This window comes from Uranotaenia lowii, chromosome 1 (genome assembly GCF_029784155.1).
Source record: "Uranotaenia lowii strain MFRU-FL chromosome 1, ASM2978415v1, whole genome shotgun sequence".
Lineage (NCBI taxonomy): Eukaryota > Metazoa > Arthropoda > Insecta > Diptera > Culicidae > Uranotaenia > Uranotaenia lowii.
Window position 1 is genome coordinate 215,317,128 of NC_073691.1, and position 18,316 is coordinate 215,335,443.

Consider the following 18,316-nt stretch of genomic DNA (forward strand, 5'->3'; position numbering starts at 1 on the left):
GAGAACAACCGGTCTAATGAGCGTCATATACAGGTTACACTTCGTGCGAGGGCTAAGTCTTCTCGACCGCAGTTGCTTGTGGAGTCCATAGTAGGCATGACTTCCGCTGATAATTCGCCTCCGGATCTCACGGCTGGTGTCATTGTCTGCGGTCACCAGTGAGCCGAGATAGACAAAGTCTTCGACTATCTCCAGCTCGTCGCCGTCGATCGTGACCTTGTTATTACTGTACAAGCGGGTTCGGTCGGTCTCGGATCCGCAGGCCAGCATGTACTTCGTCTTGGACGTATTAATCATCAACCCAATCCTTCCTGCTTCGCGTTTCAGTTTGCGGTAGATCTCCTCCACCGCCGCAGATGATCTGCCGACTATATCAATGTCATCGGCAAAGCAGATAAGTTGACTGGATCTGTTGAAAATCGTGCCCCGCATTTCGCCCACCGCTCGTCGAATAACACCTTCTAGCGCCACGTTGAACATCATGCAGGATAGACCATCACCTTGTCGAAGCCCCCTGCGCGATTCGAATGAACTCGACAATTCACCCGAAATCCGCACACAGCACTGCGTTCCATCCATCGTCGCCTTGATCAGTCTGATCAGCTTCCCGGAAAAGCCGTTCTCGTCCATGATTTTCCATAGCTCGTTACGGTCGATCGTGTCGTATGCGGCTTTGAAGTCGATGAATAGATGATGCGTAGGGACTTGGTGTTCACGGCATTTTTGGAGGATTTGCCGCAATGTGAATATCTGGTCCGTCGTAGACCGTCCCTCCATGAAGCCGGCCTGATGACTTCCCACGAATCTGTTTGCTTGTGGCGTTAGGCGGCGGAGTAGGATTCGGGACAACACTTTGTAGGCGGCATTGAGGACAGTGATCGCTCGGTAGTTCTCACAGTCCAATTTGTCGCCCTTCTTGTAGATGGGGCATATTACCCCCTCCTTCCACTCCTCTGGTAGCTGTTCTATGTCCCAGATCCGGATTATCAACCGGTGTAGGCAATCGGTCAACCTGTCCGGGCCCATTTTGATGAGTTCAGCTGCGATGCCATCCTTCCCAGCCGACTTGTTTCTATTCAGCTGGCGAATGGCTTCCTTAACTTCACTCATCGTTGGGAGTGGCTCCTCTTCGTCGTTGGCTACGCCGGCGATGTACCTTCCCCCACCGTCTTGATCTCCTGCATGTGCGCCGTTCAGGTGTTCATCGAAGTGCTGCTTCCACCTTTTGATCACCTCACGATTGTCCGTCAGGATACCCCCGTCCTTATCCCGGCACATTTCGGCTTGCGGCACGAAGCCTTTGCGGGATGCGTTGAGTTTCTGATAGAACTTTCGTGTTTCTTGGGAACGATGCAGCTGCTCCAGCTCCTGGAGCTCCTCCTCCTCCAGGCGGCGCTTTTTCTCCTGGAAAAGTCGGACTCGCTGCCTCTTCCGCTGTCGGTGATTTTCCACATTTCGACGGGTGCCTCTTTGCACCACTGCCGCCCGCGCGGCATTTTCTTCGTCCATCACCCTCCTACACTCCTCGTCGAACCAGTCGTTCCGTCGAGATCGCTCCACATAACCGATGACGTTCTCCGCCGCACTGTTGATGGCTGTTTTGATGGTATCCCAACAGTCCTCGAGAGGGGCTTCGTTCGACATTGACACAATGAATGGGTAAACATGCAAAGAAGACTTCCTCAAAATGCGACCGTTTTTCCTGCATAACACTTTAAAAGGTTCCACAAAGTTCACTCTTCTCATTACTTCTACCGAATTTAAAATTTTTACTAGTTTTGAAGGTCAAGCTTCAGGAGATATTAGAAAAATGCCTAAAACGACCAAAATGTCAAAAAAGTGAAAAATGTCTAAAAAACTCAGATATCATTATATTAAAAACTTCTAAAATTTTAAAATTTTCAAAAGGTTCAAAACTGTTGGAAATATATTTCTTTTTTTGTAGCGTTTTGCGTTATTTTTGTCAAAAATAAAATTGTTAGTGTTCGAAAAGGTCGAAAATGCCAAAAATGTCAAAGTTGCAAAAAGGACAAAAAAAAATCATACGTTAAAAATGTCAGAAACGCCAAAAATATAAAAAAAAATCAAAAAGGCCAAAATGTCAAAAATATCAAATATTTCAAAAAGTTCTTAATGTCGAAAATTTCCAGAATGAGACATTTTTAAACAAAATTTTTAAAAATATTAAAATTTATAACATATAAAAAAATGTCAAAATTATAAAAATATTAAATTTTTAAAAAATTTTCAAATGTTTTTTATGTCAAAAATCTTAATGATGTCAAAAATGTAAAAAAAAATATCAAAAACGAGAAAAATGTTAGAAATGTCAAAATTGGCAAAAGCTTAAAAAATCTGTCAAATCAGTCACAAATATCACAAGTAATAAAATGTCAAAGCTTCCAAGATTCGAAAAATATCTTAAACGACCAAAACGTCAATAAATTGTAAAAAGTCAAAAAAGTTACAGATATGAAAATATCAAAATTTCTAAAATTTAAAAAAAATCCAAAGTTTTATTTTTATAGCGTTTTGCATGATTTTTGTCAGAAATCAAATTGTTAATGTTCGATTTATGCATTCACTCAATCATGCTACCCGTGAGAAGACTTTTCATAGTTGTGGATCATTTTTTCTCCGTGCTTGTTTACTATGATTCTTATTGTTCAGTGAAATTGTTAAATCACAAGTTTATTCGAGAGCAACGATTCGCCATCGACTCCTCGAGTCATCATTAGGCTTCCAGCTGGCTGGCGTCCTCAACCGAATCTGACGACCCAAAACGGGTGGGCAATTAATGAATTTGAGATCCCAGGCAGCGACAATAACGTGCACTAACGCTCAAGATCACTCACTTGACAAACTTGAGCTGTGCACTTGAAACAAACAGCAATGCAGCGCCCCGCTATCGTCATCGTCAATCAAAACCCAACTACTCACGACAGCATCCAGCCATAAAAGGCAAAAACCGCTTCCCCACAGCATCCAATCCGGACCAATTCAATCCAATCCACCTACATACATACATGAGTCGGTGAGAATCGGAAGGAGAAGTGCAATTGCATTCTAGCTAGCCCATCATCGTTTGCCGGTCGTTCATCGTCATCGAAGGCACCGTGAGGTAAGGTTAATTTAAAATTCAATTGCCTCGACGACGGCGACGACGACGCTTGTTTTTCAGGGGTATCAGGTCGTGAATACAGGCAGATGGAAAAGCTCCGTCCGTCCGCTGCGTTCCAACTTTTTCCTCCTCCGATTTTTATGCTTCAACCATAATACCGAGGAAGTTCAAAGCCACGAAGAAGAGTGCAATCATGCGATGCACTTTTCGGATGGGATCGGATGCGGGCCGACGACGACGCTGCGATTACGCGATGAGCATAAAATCAAGGCCAGAGGCAGCACTAGACCTGCAGACGGGCTAGACGACATAGCAAGGCCAAACCTTGGTTCGCGAACTCAACTCACTCATTCACTTAGTCAGTCAGTCAGTCAGTCAGTCAATAGCGCCACGGCAGTCTGGCGCGAGTCTCGTCATAGTAGGCCTTTGGGTCTCTTGCGGGTAGGCGTAGAAGGGCGCCTGTTTGCTCGTCATGGTTTGCTATGATCTCGTCGACTGCACTTCCGATGGATGCATGTGAATTGATTTTTTTTTTCTATTTCTGTTCCGCGAAGCATATAATGGGCGGGTAGCATTAAAGAGATTCCGCGAACTGGAAGCGGACCCGCAGATTGGCATTGATCGATGCCGGTCGGCGCTAGAAGATATTTGTCGCGACAGTGTTTTTCGCCGAAATTTTCCAAACCCTAGACCGGTTCCGGTAGAGAGCGCCAAGAAGAGCGGAAACGACGACGGTTCGCCAATCAAACACGGCGGGCTTCCGTCCAAATAAAGAAGATCGAAATTTTATATTTGATAAAGCGAACAAACATAGCTGTCGCCACCTTCATCTATCCAGTTGATTTGTCTGATTTTGCTTTTTGGAAGCATTCAATCAGTGGCAGGTTTATTTGTTTGTTTTCGAATTTCCACTGAATTTTTTTTTGGCGACTATATGAGAGTCTTTAGAAATATTGCTAGAGAGTTTTGTAATAAAATATTCTGATTGAGATTCAAAGTGAGCTTTTAAAAAAGTTCATGGGAAAATAACATCTTTGGTTTGGAATAGTTCCCAGTCAAAATCTAGTTAGCCAAGCTTGACTTTAATTCAAGGATAACGAAACTGTGAATCACAGTCGATTCTATTAGCCTACTTCGATCCGGCAGACCGCAACAAACTATCAGCCCAACTAACTTTATTAGTTTCCTTTCCCCGTAGGGAAAAAGGTAAAAAACCATCAAAACACAAAGAGGAACCGGTTACAACAGCCATTCCGTATCGACGGGGCTCGAATCCATCCCACAAAATCGGACCACAGGACACCGCAAGGCAGCCCCAATCGAAGTACCACACTGGGCCCAATAAAGCAAACAAACTTACTTTCTTCCCCAAATCACTATGAGCTGACTAGTCTTACTGACCTTGAAACCCCCAGAAAATGTAATCCACTAGGACTAGAAGAAAGGATCCGGGGGCAGTACCAGAGAAGAAAAAAAAACAAAAATCACAACCGATAAGAGCTCCGGTATGTAAGTAGATTCTTCGGTTATCTCAACCTCGACGATGATTCCGGCCACGTCCTCCCACATCCCCACAAGTTCGTCCCGAACAGCAGTTCCCACACAATGGAAGATAAAATTAAAGCATTCTTCCACTCCAGTTCGATCCCTTTCGGCGATGGTCGGATGAAGTGATGCTTTCACCACCCAGGAAAAGTCCAACAGACAGAAAAAAATAAAAAGGAGCGGCAAACCAGAGGCCTACAAAGTCAGACAGTGTACTGAGAAGACATTTTCGGCCGAAACGAAATCATAAAAAAGAAAACTTACCACAGTTTGGTGAAAGTGATAAAAGTAAGGATTTGCGTGGGTGGTTTTTCGAGCCGATTTGTGAGGGAGGTCATTCAACAGCCAGCATCCCATTCAAACGACTACGACGTCTGGAAGTTGGAAATGGGCGAGAAAATTTTTCTCATCTCGGCTTCGGCTAGAATGGGCTTGTGAATCCTGAGTAGATATGAACCTATATCTATTCCGGGGCATTGGTTGGCTTTCCTTTTTCGTGCTTTAAAAGGTCATTTGTATGCATTGGCGGGTTTTCTTTCTATTTTGATCGAAATGGAGGTTGGTTGACTTCAATCGGACAGCCGCCGCCCTTTCGATACGGTAAGATGACCCAATTCTTAGCAGATAAGAGATTTCATAGAACATAACGCGCGCGGAGTGTATTCTGGCCCAAGCCAAAAACAACACAATGGACGATAACTTGTGATAAGTTTTTGATTTTGGGCCAGATTACTGTCGCCTCAACAAATTTGGTAGCGCTTCAATTAAAATTAAGTTGGTCATATATTTTGGGTTAAGCTAGCTTGTTTCCGACAACTTTTTAGAACAAAAGAACTAATTTGAAGTAATTTTCCGTTATCAGAAAACCTAATCTGTATCCAGTAGAAAATTTTTCGCACATAATTTTACTCCTTTGTCTTCATTCCTCGAAAGTTATTCTAGTTTTGGCATATTTGGAACCCCGCCCTCATTCAAAAAAGGGCAGCTGTCATTCTTTAAAAATATCAACTTTTTTTGACAAAACGTGTTTATATTACAATTTGGATGAAAATCATTGAATAATTATCAAATTTAAAACATTTAGGGTGAAAATTCGATTGCAAAACCTTTTTTTTCTATAAAAATCAGCAAAAAAAACCTCTGGTATTAACCTCGGGTATTATACTTCTTGTTAAGCGGATCTCCCGTTTTTTGGTTAGGCACCTACTTAGAAAATAGCTCACACTCTATGTAAAAAAGTAACCTTATTTAACATTGATGAAGTCCTTAATAAAGATAAGCTGAGTATTTTTAAAAGGTTTCAGAAAGAAATGTGATTTGAGAAACAATTTGAACGGCCAACAATGAAAAAAATTACATTTTCTGTGTTTTGTGGACTTTTACGAGCGTTGAAATTTTTACTCAGCTTTCTGATGTTTTAAGAAGCTTTCTTCAAATATAAAACTAGGTCAACTAACTCGAAATATACAAAATCTTAAGAAAGAAATCAAATCGGGCTAGAAAAATCCCTAACCTAAACGTAACGCAAAATTCCTTCTCTAGAAATTTTCTCGCACCAAAATGTGCGTCCGGAGGGAAAAAAATCAACTTCCGAAACACTCTCCGGCCCAAAACTTCACCACCCCAACACACCCCAGTGCTTTGATCCCTCAAAACCGGTTGGAAAAAAGGAAAATTGTTGAGAAAATCCCTTCAGTCTCTCAATTCTCGCGCTGGTGCTGGAGGAAATTTTGCTTCTTTTTCCCTTCTGCCGAAAATCCAAACATCCACACATTTTCGGCGGTCGTTCCGCTGCCGCCGTCAGAGTTGAACGATACCCGAAATCTCAAGTTCAAGGGTAGCGAAACTCCGAACGGGATGATGATGATGATGACGTTGTCATCGGCATCCTTCAGTTCCACCATCATGATCGTCATCGTCGACAGAATTCCTCCGACTTTGAGCACCGACGGTGAGTTACTTTCTTCGGGAAAACGCAACGAAAAACGGAGGAAAAGCGAAAACAGCGGCAAAATTAGATGACGAAAATCATTGAGGAGACCCTATCGAAACAACTGCTGCCCAATTTCGGTCAAAATACTTGGAGAGAAGCAAATGTGCTTAGGGTAAGCACGTCTTAGTTCACCTTCACGTGAAAACAAATTTTTAATTTTTAAGATGTTCAAAAGAACTTTCCAAACTTCTAAAAACACACCACGAAAAACAAAATTAAGTTTTGAAAACATTTACAAAACATGGCATGTTACCCTACAGTTTTGTTTTTCTCGGATCAGAGATCGGGGAAGGTCGGGGTTTTTCCTGTTATTATTGTTGTTGTCTGAGCCTTTTCTTTGTTTCCTTTGGCCATCATCTGGTTGGTTATCTAATTTACACGCCATGTGAGAGAATCGGGAAAATTTTTCACAAACACAGGAGAGAGGATAAAAAAAGTGGAAAAAATAACAACAGACATGGAAGAGGAAAATTTGCTCATGGAAGTGACAGGTTTGAAATCGACTAACAGGTGGATTGTTTGTCCAGAAAACATGAATAAATTTAACATTATTTGAGTAATAAACAGAAATTTATCAGGAAAAAAAATAGATTTCAATTTTATATTTGAATTTCTTTCCAATTTTAGATGCGGAAATCATGTTCAAATTTCCGATATAATGTTCAAAGTTTAGCAGACATAGTCCACATCTCAATTTCCAATAGTATTTTGAATAACTTAAATTAGATTCAGGATTCAGATTCAGAATTCAGAATAATCTCTTCATAGAATCCAGATTCAGAATGCAGATTCGGATTCAGAACAGATTCAAAATTTAAGATTCAGATTTAGAATTGAGTTTCTAATTCAGAATTCAGATTAAGAATCCAAATTCAGATTCAGAACTCAGATAAAGATTCAGAATTCTAACCCAGAATTTAGATTCAAAATCCTAATTTAGTTTTAACTTAAAAAAAAATTAGATTCAGTTTCAGAATTTAAACTTTCAGATTAGGAACAACGATTTAAAATTCAGATTCAGAATTCAGACTTAGAATTCAGATTCAGAATTCAGATTCAGAATTCAGATTCAGAATTCAAATTCAGAAATCAGATTCAGAATTCAGATTCAGAATTCAGATTCAGAATTCAGATTCAGAATTCAGATTCAGAATTCAGATTCAGAATTCAGGTTCAGAATTCAGATTCAGAATTCAGATTCAGAATTCAGATTCAGAATTCAGATTCAGAATTCAGAATTCAGATTCAGAATTCAGATTCAGAATTCAGATTCAGAATTCAGATTTAGAATTCAGATTCAGAATTAAGATTCAGAATTTAGATTCAGAATTCAGATTCAGAATTCAGATTCAGAATTCAGATACAGAATTCAGATTCAGAATTCAGATTCAGAATTCAGATTCAGAATTCAGATTCAGAATTCAGATTCAGAATTCAGATTCAGAATTCAGATTCAGAATTCAGATCCAGAATTCAGATCCAGAATTCAGATTCAGAATTCAGATTCAGAATTCAAATTCAGAATTCAGATTTAGAATTCAGATTCAGAATTCAGATTTAGAATTCAGATTCAGAATTCAGATTCAGAATTCAGATTCAGAATTCAGATTCAGAATTCAGATTCAGAATTCAGATTCAGAATTCAGATTCAGAATTCAGATTCAGAATTCAGATTCAGAATTCAGATTCAGAATTCAGATTCAGAATTCAGATTCAGAATTCAGATTCAGAATTCAGATTCAGAATTCAGATTCAGAATTCAGATTCAGAATTCAGATTCAGAATTCAGATTCAGAATTTAGAATTCAGAGTTTAGAATTTAGAATTCAGAATTTAGAATTCAGAATTTAGAATTCAGAATTTAGAATTCAGAATTTAGAATTCAGAATTTAGAATTCAGAATTTAGAATTCAGAATTTAGAATTCAGAATTTAGAATTCAGAATTTAGAATTCAGAATTTAGAATTCAGAATTTAGAATTCAGAATTTAGAATTCAGAATTTAGAATTCAGAATTTAGAATTCAGGATTTAGAATTCAGAATTTAGAATTCAGAATTTAGAATTCAGAATTTAGAATTCAGAATTTAGAATTCAGAATTTAGAATTCAGAATTTAGAATTCAGAATTTAGAATTCAGAATTTAGAATTCAGAATTTAGAATTCTGAATTTAGAATTCAGAATTTAGAATTCAGAATTTAGAATTCAGAATTTAGAATTCAGAATTTAGAATTCAGAATTTAGAATTCAGAATTTAGAATTCAGAATTTAGAATTCAGAATTTAGAATTCAGAATTTAGAATTCAGAATTTAGAATTCAGAATTTAGAATTCAGAATTTAGAATTCAGAATTTAGAATTCAGAATTTAGAATTCAGAATTTAGAATTCAGAATTTAGAATTCAGAATTTAGAATTCAGAATTTAGAATTCAGAATTTAGAATTCAGAATTTAGAATTCAGAATTTAGAATTCAGAATTTTGAATTTAGAATTTAGAATTCAGAATTTAGAATTCAGAATTTAGAATTCAGAATTTAGAATTCAGAATTTAGAATTCAGAATTCAGAATTCAGAATTCAGAATTTAGAATTCAGAATTCAGAATACAAAATTCAGAATTCAGATTCAGAATTCAGATTCAGATTCAGGATTCAGATTCAGAACTCAGATTCAGAACTCAGATTCAGATTTTAGATTCCGATTCAGAATTTTGATTCAGATTCGAATCCAGATTCAGAATACAGATTAAGATTCATTATTCAGAATCAAAATTCAGATTAAGAATTTGGATTAAAAATCCGACTTAGAATTTAGATTCAGATTCAGAATTCAGATTTAAAACTCTGAATTCAGATTCAGTTTCAGATTAAGAATTCAGATTTAGAGTTCAGATTCAGAATTCAGGTTCAGAATTTATTAATCAGAATACGGAATTCAGATCCAGAATATTAAATTCAGATTCAGAATTCAGACTAAGAATGCAGAGTCGGATTGTAAATTTAGGACTCTGAACTCAGCTTCTGAATTTATTTTTCGATTTTAAATTAAGATTTTTGGGTTTTATGATTTCTTGAGTACTATTTTCCATATAGATCATTCCTTAATGCATTAAGTTTCATTCAAAAGGGGTCCTTTAATTCTTTTATTGAACTTTGGGTTGTTTTTGATTTATTCTTCCCTTAGAATTTTTGCAACCAAAAATGTTTTTTTTATAATTTAGCTTGTTTCTAAGCATTTCCGGGATTTAGAAAAAATAATTCAACAGAATTTAAGGAAAAATTCTAAAGTTTTTCCACAAAATTCAATGATTTTCTAAAATTTTTCACTTTTTTTAAAATTTTGAAACTGAATTTACAAATGTCCTGATAGGTAAGGAATCTATTTTTCTTCAAAACAAGTTATAAAATGACATGGTTTTTCAATGAAATTTATAAAAAATCACAGAAAACCATCTCAAAATTTCAGTGTCAATTCACAGAATTTCACATAGTTTTTTAGGATTTCCCGTCAAAATTTGCAGATGTACCGAATTTTATGTTGTTTTTTGTAACAGTAATTTTTTTCCAAAATTTTCCGATTCTCCAAAAACATACTGACAATGAACTTTGTGTCATTTTTTGAAATGATAAATGTTTCTTTTCCCCTTAACACTCACCTAACTCGCTCGGAATAGATTTCGACCTTGGTCCTCGGCGTGAGGGGGAGTTTGGCCAGGGCAGCAGCCGTTTCGGCCACCGTACAGCCTCCGATGCCAAGAAGTCCGCTGCAATGTACCGGCGAGATGCTCTGGCACTCGCTGACTCCGCCAATGGATCCGGTTGAGCTGGCCGGCGGCGTACTGGAACCGAGACTGGACGAGGACACGCTGTTGGTCCTGTTGCGACTTCCGGTGTTGCCGCTGCTGCTGCTCGTGGAGGACGTGTTCAAGATCAATGAGGTAGCAAAATGGTCTGCCAGTTTTAGGGGATTGAGCAGCGATTGTTGATGGACGCCGTTTGGGCTGTTTGAGGAGCTGCTCGATTGACTTCCGGGACTGGTCGAAATGGCCAGGGAAGATTTCTGGTTCTGGCGATTTTTTTTCTTCTTCTTTTTACCGGAATCGTCTTCTATTCGGGGAGCTGCTTGAAAAAGGCTCATCGGTGGGATCCAGTCCAAATCCTTGCGGACATGACCGCGACCACACTTGCAGGTGCACACTTTGAACACCAAATCGTAGCCTTTTTTGGACCAAAGATTTTGCTGGCGCTGTTTGTCCGTCCAAGATCGGGCTCTGCCCGTTGATTTGAGGTAGTTTAGGACACCTTCTTCCCAATGCTCGAAGCACTCCCGATGCATGTACTGGCCATAGGAGCAGTTTTCATTGCTGCAAATTACTCGGATGCAGTCCCGAAGATCGTCCAGATTAATCGCTCCGAAGTCTACCGGTGAGGATTTGAGACACTCGCCAATCGGAATATTGCAACGGGTCAAAGACGCGCCAGCTTCACTTCCGGAGCCATCGGCCGATAGGGACGATTCGAACCCGTGGTCCGAGTCGCCCAGATTGGCGAACAAATCAAGCGTCGTCGAGGCGTTGGCGTTGTTCGCCGGCCCCAGAATACTTCGCCGAGGCGCCATCAGCAGAAGCGGATGGTACGTTTGTAACGATAGAGTATCTATCTTGTAGCTGGGCGAGGTCCTTGGGGGAACCTCCGTCAAGATGGTTAAAAAAGAGTTTCAGTTTAGCTTAGAGTGGAAACGCACCGAAAAGATAGCGAATTCCGATTCTTACACATTCGCGAATTGTACTCGGCACAACACACAATCACTGATTGGCTCCTCACGTCTCAGCTTTATTTCGTTTGTTTTTTTGTTTTTTTTTATTGTCATCAGTCAACGGCACAGTTCTTCATTTTCATCGTTTTTGTGATGTCTTCTCTAATTTTTGCTCGAACCTTCGAAGGATCAAAAACTTCCCTCCGTTAGTTCAACTACATTTGTCCTACTTTACACGATAGCAGCAGCACTCACTTTTCGATACCTCTAGTTGACTTGACTTGTGAGTTTTTGTCTTGTTTTTCTGGGTGGAAAAATTCCTGATGTAACCCACGAACGAACCGAGCGAAGGAAGGAAATAAGGGCAGTATCTCCCTCTGTGTGTTCTTTGCTCTCTAGGACGAATCGGGATCGGAACGAAACGAAACGAGAAAAAAAAACACAAATATTTTGTTCTTTGCTTTTTTTAAGTCACTGCTAATGTTGTGCTTTTTCCGATATAATATCTTTTCTCATATTCAGTCAAACCGATAAAACATCCGTGAAAGTTTACGGAAGATTCCGTCTCTTAGAATCACCGGAACCAAAAGCGGTTTGGCGCTTATGTCTGCTAACCTCCGGAATTTGGAAAATTCACTGGCACACACTGCGTCTATTTTTAGCAAACGACTCGGAGAACTCGGTTCCGAATAGCTCAAGTTACAATGTCCTTTACACGAAAATAATTCTTTATCGCGACTCGCGATTGCTGCAACTCTCTGCGGTAGCACTTTTTTTTTTATTCAACTTAAGTTAATCAACGTCGTCGCGTAAACATGGAACCGAAAACCGAAATTCGATACTCCGTGAGCCGAAAAGGCCTATTTTTATCACGGTCCACACTGCGGGGCAAAACAGATTTGCTTGCGGATCGAGCGTGTGCGGGTCCACCACGAAGGGCGGGAATCACCAGACAGGCCTATTTTCACTTTCAGTTCACTCTCCTACTAGTCAGGAGGCTCTTCTTCCTATGTAGCTGCCTTGTCTTGTTTCGCGCTCTTGCTTCGCCAGCACAGCACAGCACACACTTCCTTCCTGCACAGCGCCACAAAACACACTGCCAAAAGCGAAACCGAACTCGAGCCCGTAGACTCCCTGCTTGCTTGCTTGCGTGTGCTTTCTTCTGCCACTGACTGACTGACTCGCTCGCTTGCTTCACTCTTCTACACACAACACAACAGGACCGCCGCTTCTGCTTGTTGCTTGCACGTTCCTGGCCTGGCACGCCACCCCAAACCGAATGAGTTGGGTTGGGAAATGGGAACCGGGCTGCTGGCTGTGGTGTGTGGACGACGAGAATGGAAGAGAACACGCGGTTCCGGAGGGCAACACGCGGAAGGACGGTACTCTTTTTCCTTATTTTGCCAAAGCACTCTCACTGCTTGCTGCTTGCTCGTCTGCTAGAAACCAGCACAGCATTCGACGCCGTCCAACGCGACGCAACACAATACACACTCAATCGACAACGACGACGACGACGACGACACTCACCAACAACCACTCTTCCTTTCGCATAGAAGGCTTTGACTTCCGCCAGAAACATCCGCGTCGCTACACACGTCCATACACTCTGATGCTTCTGCTTCTACTTCCTCCACCAATGCTTCTGCTTTGGGTTCCGTGCTGCTCTCTCGCGCTTTTTGTTCTAGCTTGGTGAAAAGCGAAAACGTAACTAAACTCACTGCGATCGATGCGAGATGTGTTTATACATACCTACACTTAGCCATAACAACATGTTCTATGCTTTGACGCTGTGGAGCGACGCTTCCATGCCATGCCGGTTGAATGAGTGGCTGCTAAGGCGACGACGGTGAGTCAGTCACTCACACAATCGATGACGACGGTCGATGGGCGATGATGTGAACGTTCGCTCCCTACCGGCCCGGTGTAAAACGTCAATGTATACATAGAGACCGGACCGGGTGGTGTATTCACACCGGCTTTTTTGTGAGTGCGAGTGAGAAAAACAAGCCAACTCATTTCACTTCTCACGCGTTTGTGATGGGGTGTTCTGGAAGTGTACCTGACATTGGCAGTGAACGAACGAATGCCGGCTCATCCGACGAAACGCTGTAGAGCCGACTGTTCGTGGGGGGATGATAGTTTCGTTTCGAGCGGGTTAGGTGAGTCAGTTGTGAACAGCTTTCTGCTGTTTCTGCTTTGGCTTTCGATTCAAATGTATGATCCATTCCGGTGTGTAGGAATTCGTTTCTAGCAGCTCGTTTAGACCGACGACGAAAGGATTTTCCCGCTCCCTACCCGCAAAAAAAGAAGGGAAAAGTAAAAGTTTTCTCCAGCACGACGGTCTTCCATTGACTGCACTGCACTGACTGCGATTAGAAATGTACACTAACCCAGTAATCCGATGCACTTAACCGGTATTAAATCATCGACTGGCAATTGCATTCTGGCAAGATATGGCAAACTTGCTGGTGAAGTATATTGATAGTTTTACTCAAATCAATTGGTAAGATTTCTCTTAGTTACAAGCTGTAATTTATAAAAACATGATAATTTTTCTAAGCATGTTTTTTAACTTTGTGAATTTTATAACAACTTTCAAATGTGTTTCCAACAATGAAATTTTTTTTTTCAAAATACAAAAATGACAAAAATTTTAAAATAATGACGAAAATAACAGATATGGCAAAAATGATAAAAATTACAAAAATGACAAAAATGACAAAATTTTTTAATGTTATAAAGATATTAAATCAAAAATTGACAAAAGTTAAAAAAAATTCAAAAATGACAAAAATAAAGATTACAAAATAAAAATGTCAAAAATGAACAAAATGACAAAAAAGACAAGAATGAGAATGACAAAATTGAATAAAAATAACAAAAATAAAAAACAAAAATGACAAAAATGAAGATAACAAAATAAAAATGACAAGAATGACAAAAATGACAAAAATGACAAAAATGACAAAAATGACAAAAATGACAAAAATGACAAAAATGACAAAAATGACAAAAATGACAAAAATGACAAAAATGACAAAAATGACAAAAATGACAAAAATGACAAAAATGACAAAAATGACAAAAATGACAAAAATGACAAAAATGACAAAAATGACAAAAATGACAAAAATGACAAAAATGACAAAAATGACAAAAATGACAAAAATGACAAAAATGACAAAAATGACAAAAATGACAAAAATGACAAAAATGACAAAAATGACAAAAATGACAAAAATGACAAAAATGACAAAAATGACAAAAATGACAAAAATGACAAAAATGACAAAAATGACAAAAATGACAAAAATGACAAAACTGACAAAACTGACAAAAATGACAAAAATGACAAAAATGACAAAAATGACAAAAATGACAAAAAATGATAAAAATTACAAAAATGACAAAACTGACAAAAATTACAAAAATGACAAAAATGACAAAAACGACAATAATCACAAAAACAACAAAAATGGCAAAAACGAAAAAAATGACAAAAATTACAAAAATGACAAATATGACAAATATGACAAAAATGACAAAAATGACAAAAATGACAAAAATGACAAAAATGACAAAAATGACAAAAATGACAAAAATGACAAAAATGACAAAAATGACAAAAATGACAAAAATGACAAAAATGACAAAAATGACAAAAATGACAAAAATGACAAAAATGACAAAAATGACAAAAATGACAAAAATGACAAAAATGACAAAAATGACAAAAATGACAAAAATGACAAAAATGACAAAAATGACAAAAATGACAAAAATGACAAAAATGACAAAAATGACAAAAATGACAAAAATGACAAAAATGACAAAAATGACAAAAATGACAAAAATGACAAAAATGACAAAAATGACAAAAATGACAAAAATGACAAAAATGACAAAAATGACAAAAATGACAAAAATGACAAAAATGACAAAAATGACAAAAATGACAAAAATGACAAAAATGACAAAAATGACAAAAATGACAAAAATGACAAAAATGACAAAAATGACAAAAATGACAAAAATGACAAAAATGACAAAAATGACAAAAATGACAAAAATGACAAAAATGACAAAAATGACAAAAATGACAAAAATGACAAAAATGACAAAAATGACAAAAATGACAAAAATGACAAAAATGACAAAAATGACAAAAATGACAAAAATGACAAAAATGACAAAAATGACAAAAATGACAAAAATGACAAAAATGACAAAAATGACAAAAATGACAAAAATGACAAAAATGACAAAAATGACAAAAATGACAAAAATGACAAAAATGACAAAAATGACAAAAATGACAAAAATGACAAAAATGAAAAAAAATGACATAAATGACAAAAATGACAAAAATGACAAAAATGACAAAAATGACAAAAATGACAAAAATGACAAAAATGACAAAAATGACAAAAATGACAAAAATGACAAAAATGACAAAAATGACAAAAATGACAAAAATGACAAAAATGACAAAAATGACAAAAATGACAAAAATGACAAAAATGACAAAAATGACAAAAATGACAAAAATGACAAAAATGACAAAAATGACAAAAATGACAAAAATGACAAAAATGACAAAAATGACAAAAATGACAAAAATGGCAAAAATGACAAAAATGACAAAAATTACAAAAATTACAAAAATTACAAAAATTACAAAAATTACAAAAATTACAAAAATTACAAAAATTACAAAAATTACAAAAATTACAAAAATTACAAAAATTACAAAAATTACAAAAAATACAAAAATTACAAAAATGACAAAAATGACAAAAATGACAAAAATTACAAAAATTACAAAAATGAGAAAAATGACGAAAATCGTATACATGACAAAAAAGATATACAGTAAGGTTTTTTTTTACACTGATATACGTACCGCGTAAAAAAAAACCGTGTAAAAAAAAACCGTGTTAATTCCCGAAAACCGTGTAAAAAAAACCGTGCTAATTCCCGAAAACCGTGTAAAAAAAAACCGTGTTAATTCCCGAAAACCGTGTAAAAAAAGACCAATCGAATTCTGCAGCTCTGAAGTTCTGGCACTTAAGACCTGAGACCTGAGATTTGAGACTTGAGACCTGGACTTGAGAATGTAGACTAGAGACATGAGACCTGAGACCTAAGTCCACATTAGACCTGAGACCTGAGACTAGAAACCTAAGACATAAAACACGAGACCTGACACCTGAGACATGGGACATGAGACCTGAGACATGAGACTTGAGATTTAAGACATGACACCTGAGACCTGAGACATGAGACATGAGACATGAGACATGAGGCATGAGACATGAGGCATGAGATATGAGACCTGAGACCTGAGACATGAGACATAAGACATGAGACATAAGACATGAGACTTGAGGTATGAGACAAGAGCCATGAAAGATGAGACCTGAGACATGAGACTTTATACTTGAGACAAGCTACTAGTGTTTTTACCGCGAAAAATTAGATTAGCTCCGATTTCAACTGGCGACCCCTCTAGTGAAAGGGTTTGACTTGTAGGTAACGAAAAATAGTGTCGCGAAATCGCTAGTACAAGCTACTAGTGTTAGTATCGCGGAAAATTAGTTTAGCTCCGATTTCAACTTTCGACCGGTCAAGTGAAAGGGTTTGATTTGTAGGTAACGAAAAATAGTGTCGCGACTTCGCTAGTACAAGCTACTAGGATTAGTACCGCGAGAAATTAGCTTAGCTCCGATTTAGACATGCGACCCTCTAGTGAAAGGGTTTGACTTCTAGGTGACGAAAAATAGTGTCGCGTGTTCGCTAGTACAAGTTACTAGTGTTAGTACCGCGAGATATTAGTTTAGCTCCGATTTCAACTTGCAACCCCTCTAGTGAAAGGGTTTGACTTCTAGGTGACGACAAATAGTGTCGCGACTTCGCTAGTACAAGCTACTAGGATTAGTACCGCGAGAAATTAGTTAAGCTCCGATTTCAACTTGCAACCCCTCTAGTGAAAGGGTTTGACTTCTAGGTAACGAAAAATAGTGTCGCGAAATCGCTAGTACAAGCTACTAGTGTTAGTATCGCGGAAAATTAGTTTAGCTCCGATTTCAACTTTCGACCGGTCAAGTGAAAGGGTTTGATTTGTAGGTAACGAAAAATAGTGTCGCGACTTCGCTAGTACAAGCTACTAGGATTAGTACCGCGAGAAATTAGCTTAGCTCCGATTTAGACATGCGACCCCTCTAGTGAAAGGGTTTGACTTCTAGGTGACGAAAAATAGTGTCGCGTGTTCGCTAGTACAAGTTACTAGTGTTAGTACCGCGAGATATTAGTTTAGCTCCGATTTCAACTTGCAACCCCTCTAGTGAAAGGGTTTGACTTCTAGGTGACGACAAATAGTGTCGCGACTTCGCTAGTACAAGCTACTAGGATTAGTACCGCGAGAAATTAGTTAAGCTCCGATTTCAACTTGCGACCCCTCTAGTGAAAGGGTTTGACTTGTAGGTGACGAAAAATAGTGTCGCGTGTTCGCTAGTACAAGCTACAATTGTTAGTACCGCGAGAAATTAGTTTAGCTCCGATTTCAATTTTCGACCGGTCGAATGAAAGGGTTTGACTTCTAGGTGACGAAAAATAGTGTCGCGTGTTCGCTAGTACAAGCTACTAGGATTAGTACCGCGAGAAATTAGTTAAGCTCCGACTTCAACTTGTGACCCCTCTAGTGAAAGGGTTTGACTTGTAGGTGACGAAAAATAGTGTCGCGTGTTCGCTAGTACAAGCTACTATTGTTAGTACCGCGAGAAATTAGTTTAGCTCCGATTTCAATTTTCGACCGGTCGAATGAAAGGGTTTGACTTCTAGGTGACGAAAAATAGTGTCGCGTGTTCGCTAGTACAAGCTACTAGGATTAGTACCGCGAGAA

General features: G+C 38.3%; 1 protein-coding gene across 1 annotated transcript in view; it reads right to left on the reverse strand.

Moving 5' to 3' along the window:
* LOC129747644 (headcase protein) overlaps window positions 1-13,094 on the reverse strand; it is a 130,967-nt gene extending 117,873 nt beyond the window's left edge. Inside the window, exon 1 of the mRNA XM_055741948.1 lies at window positions 10,313-13,094. Coding sequence (XP_055597923.1) covers window positions 10,313-11,274 — 962 coding nt within the window. The 5' untranslated portion in view covers window positions 11,275-13,094. The remainder of the gene's footprint in view (window positions 1-10,312) is intronic.
* Window positions 13,095-18,316: the final 5,222 nt, after the last annotated feature.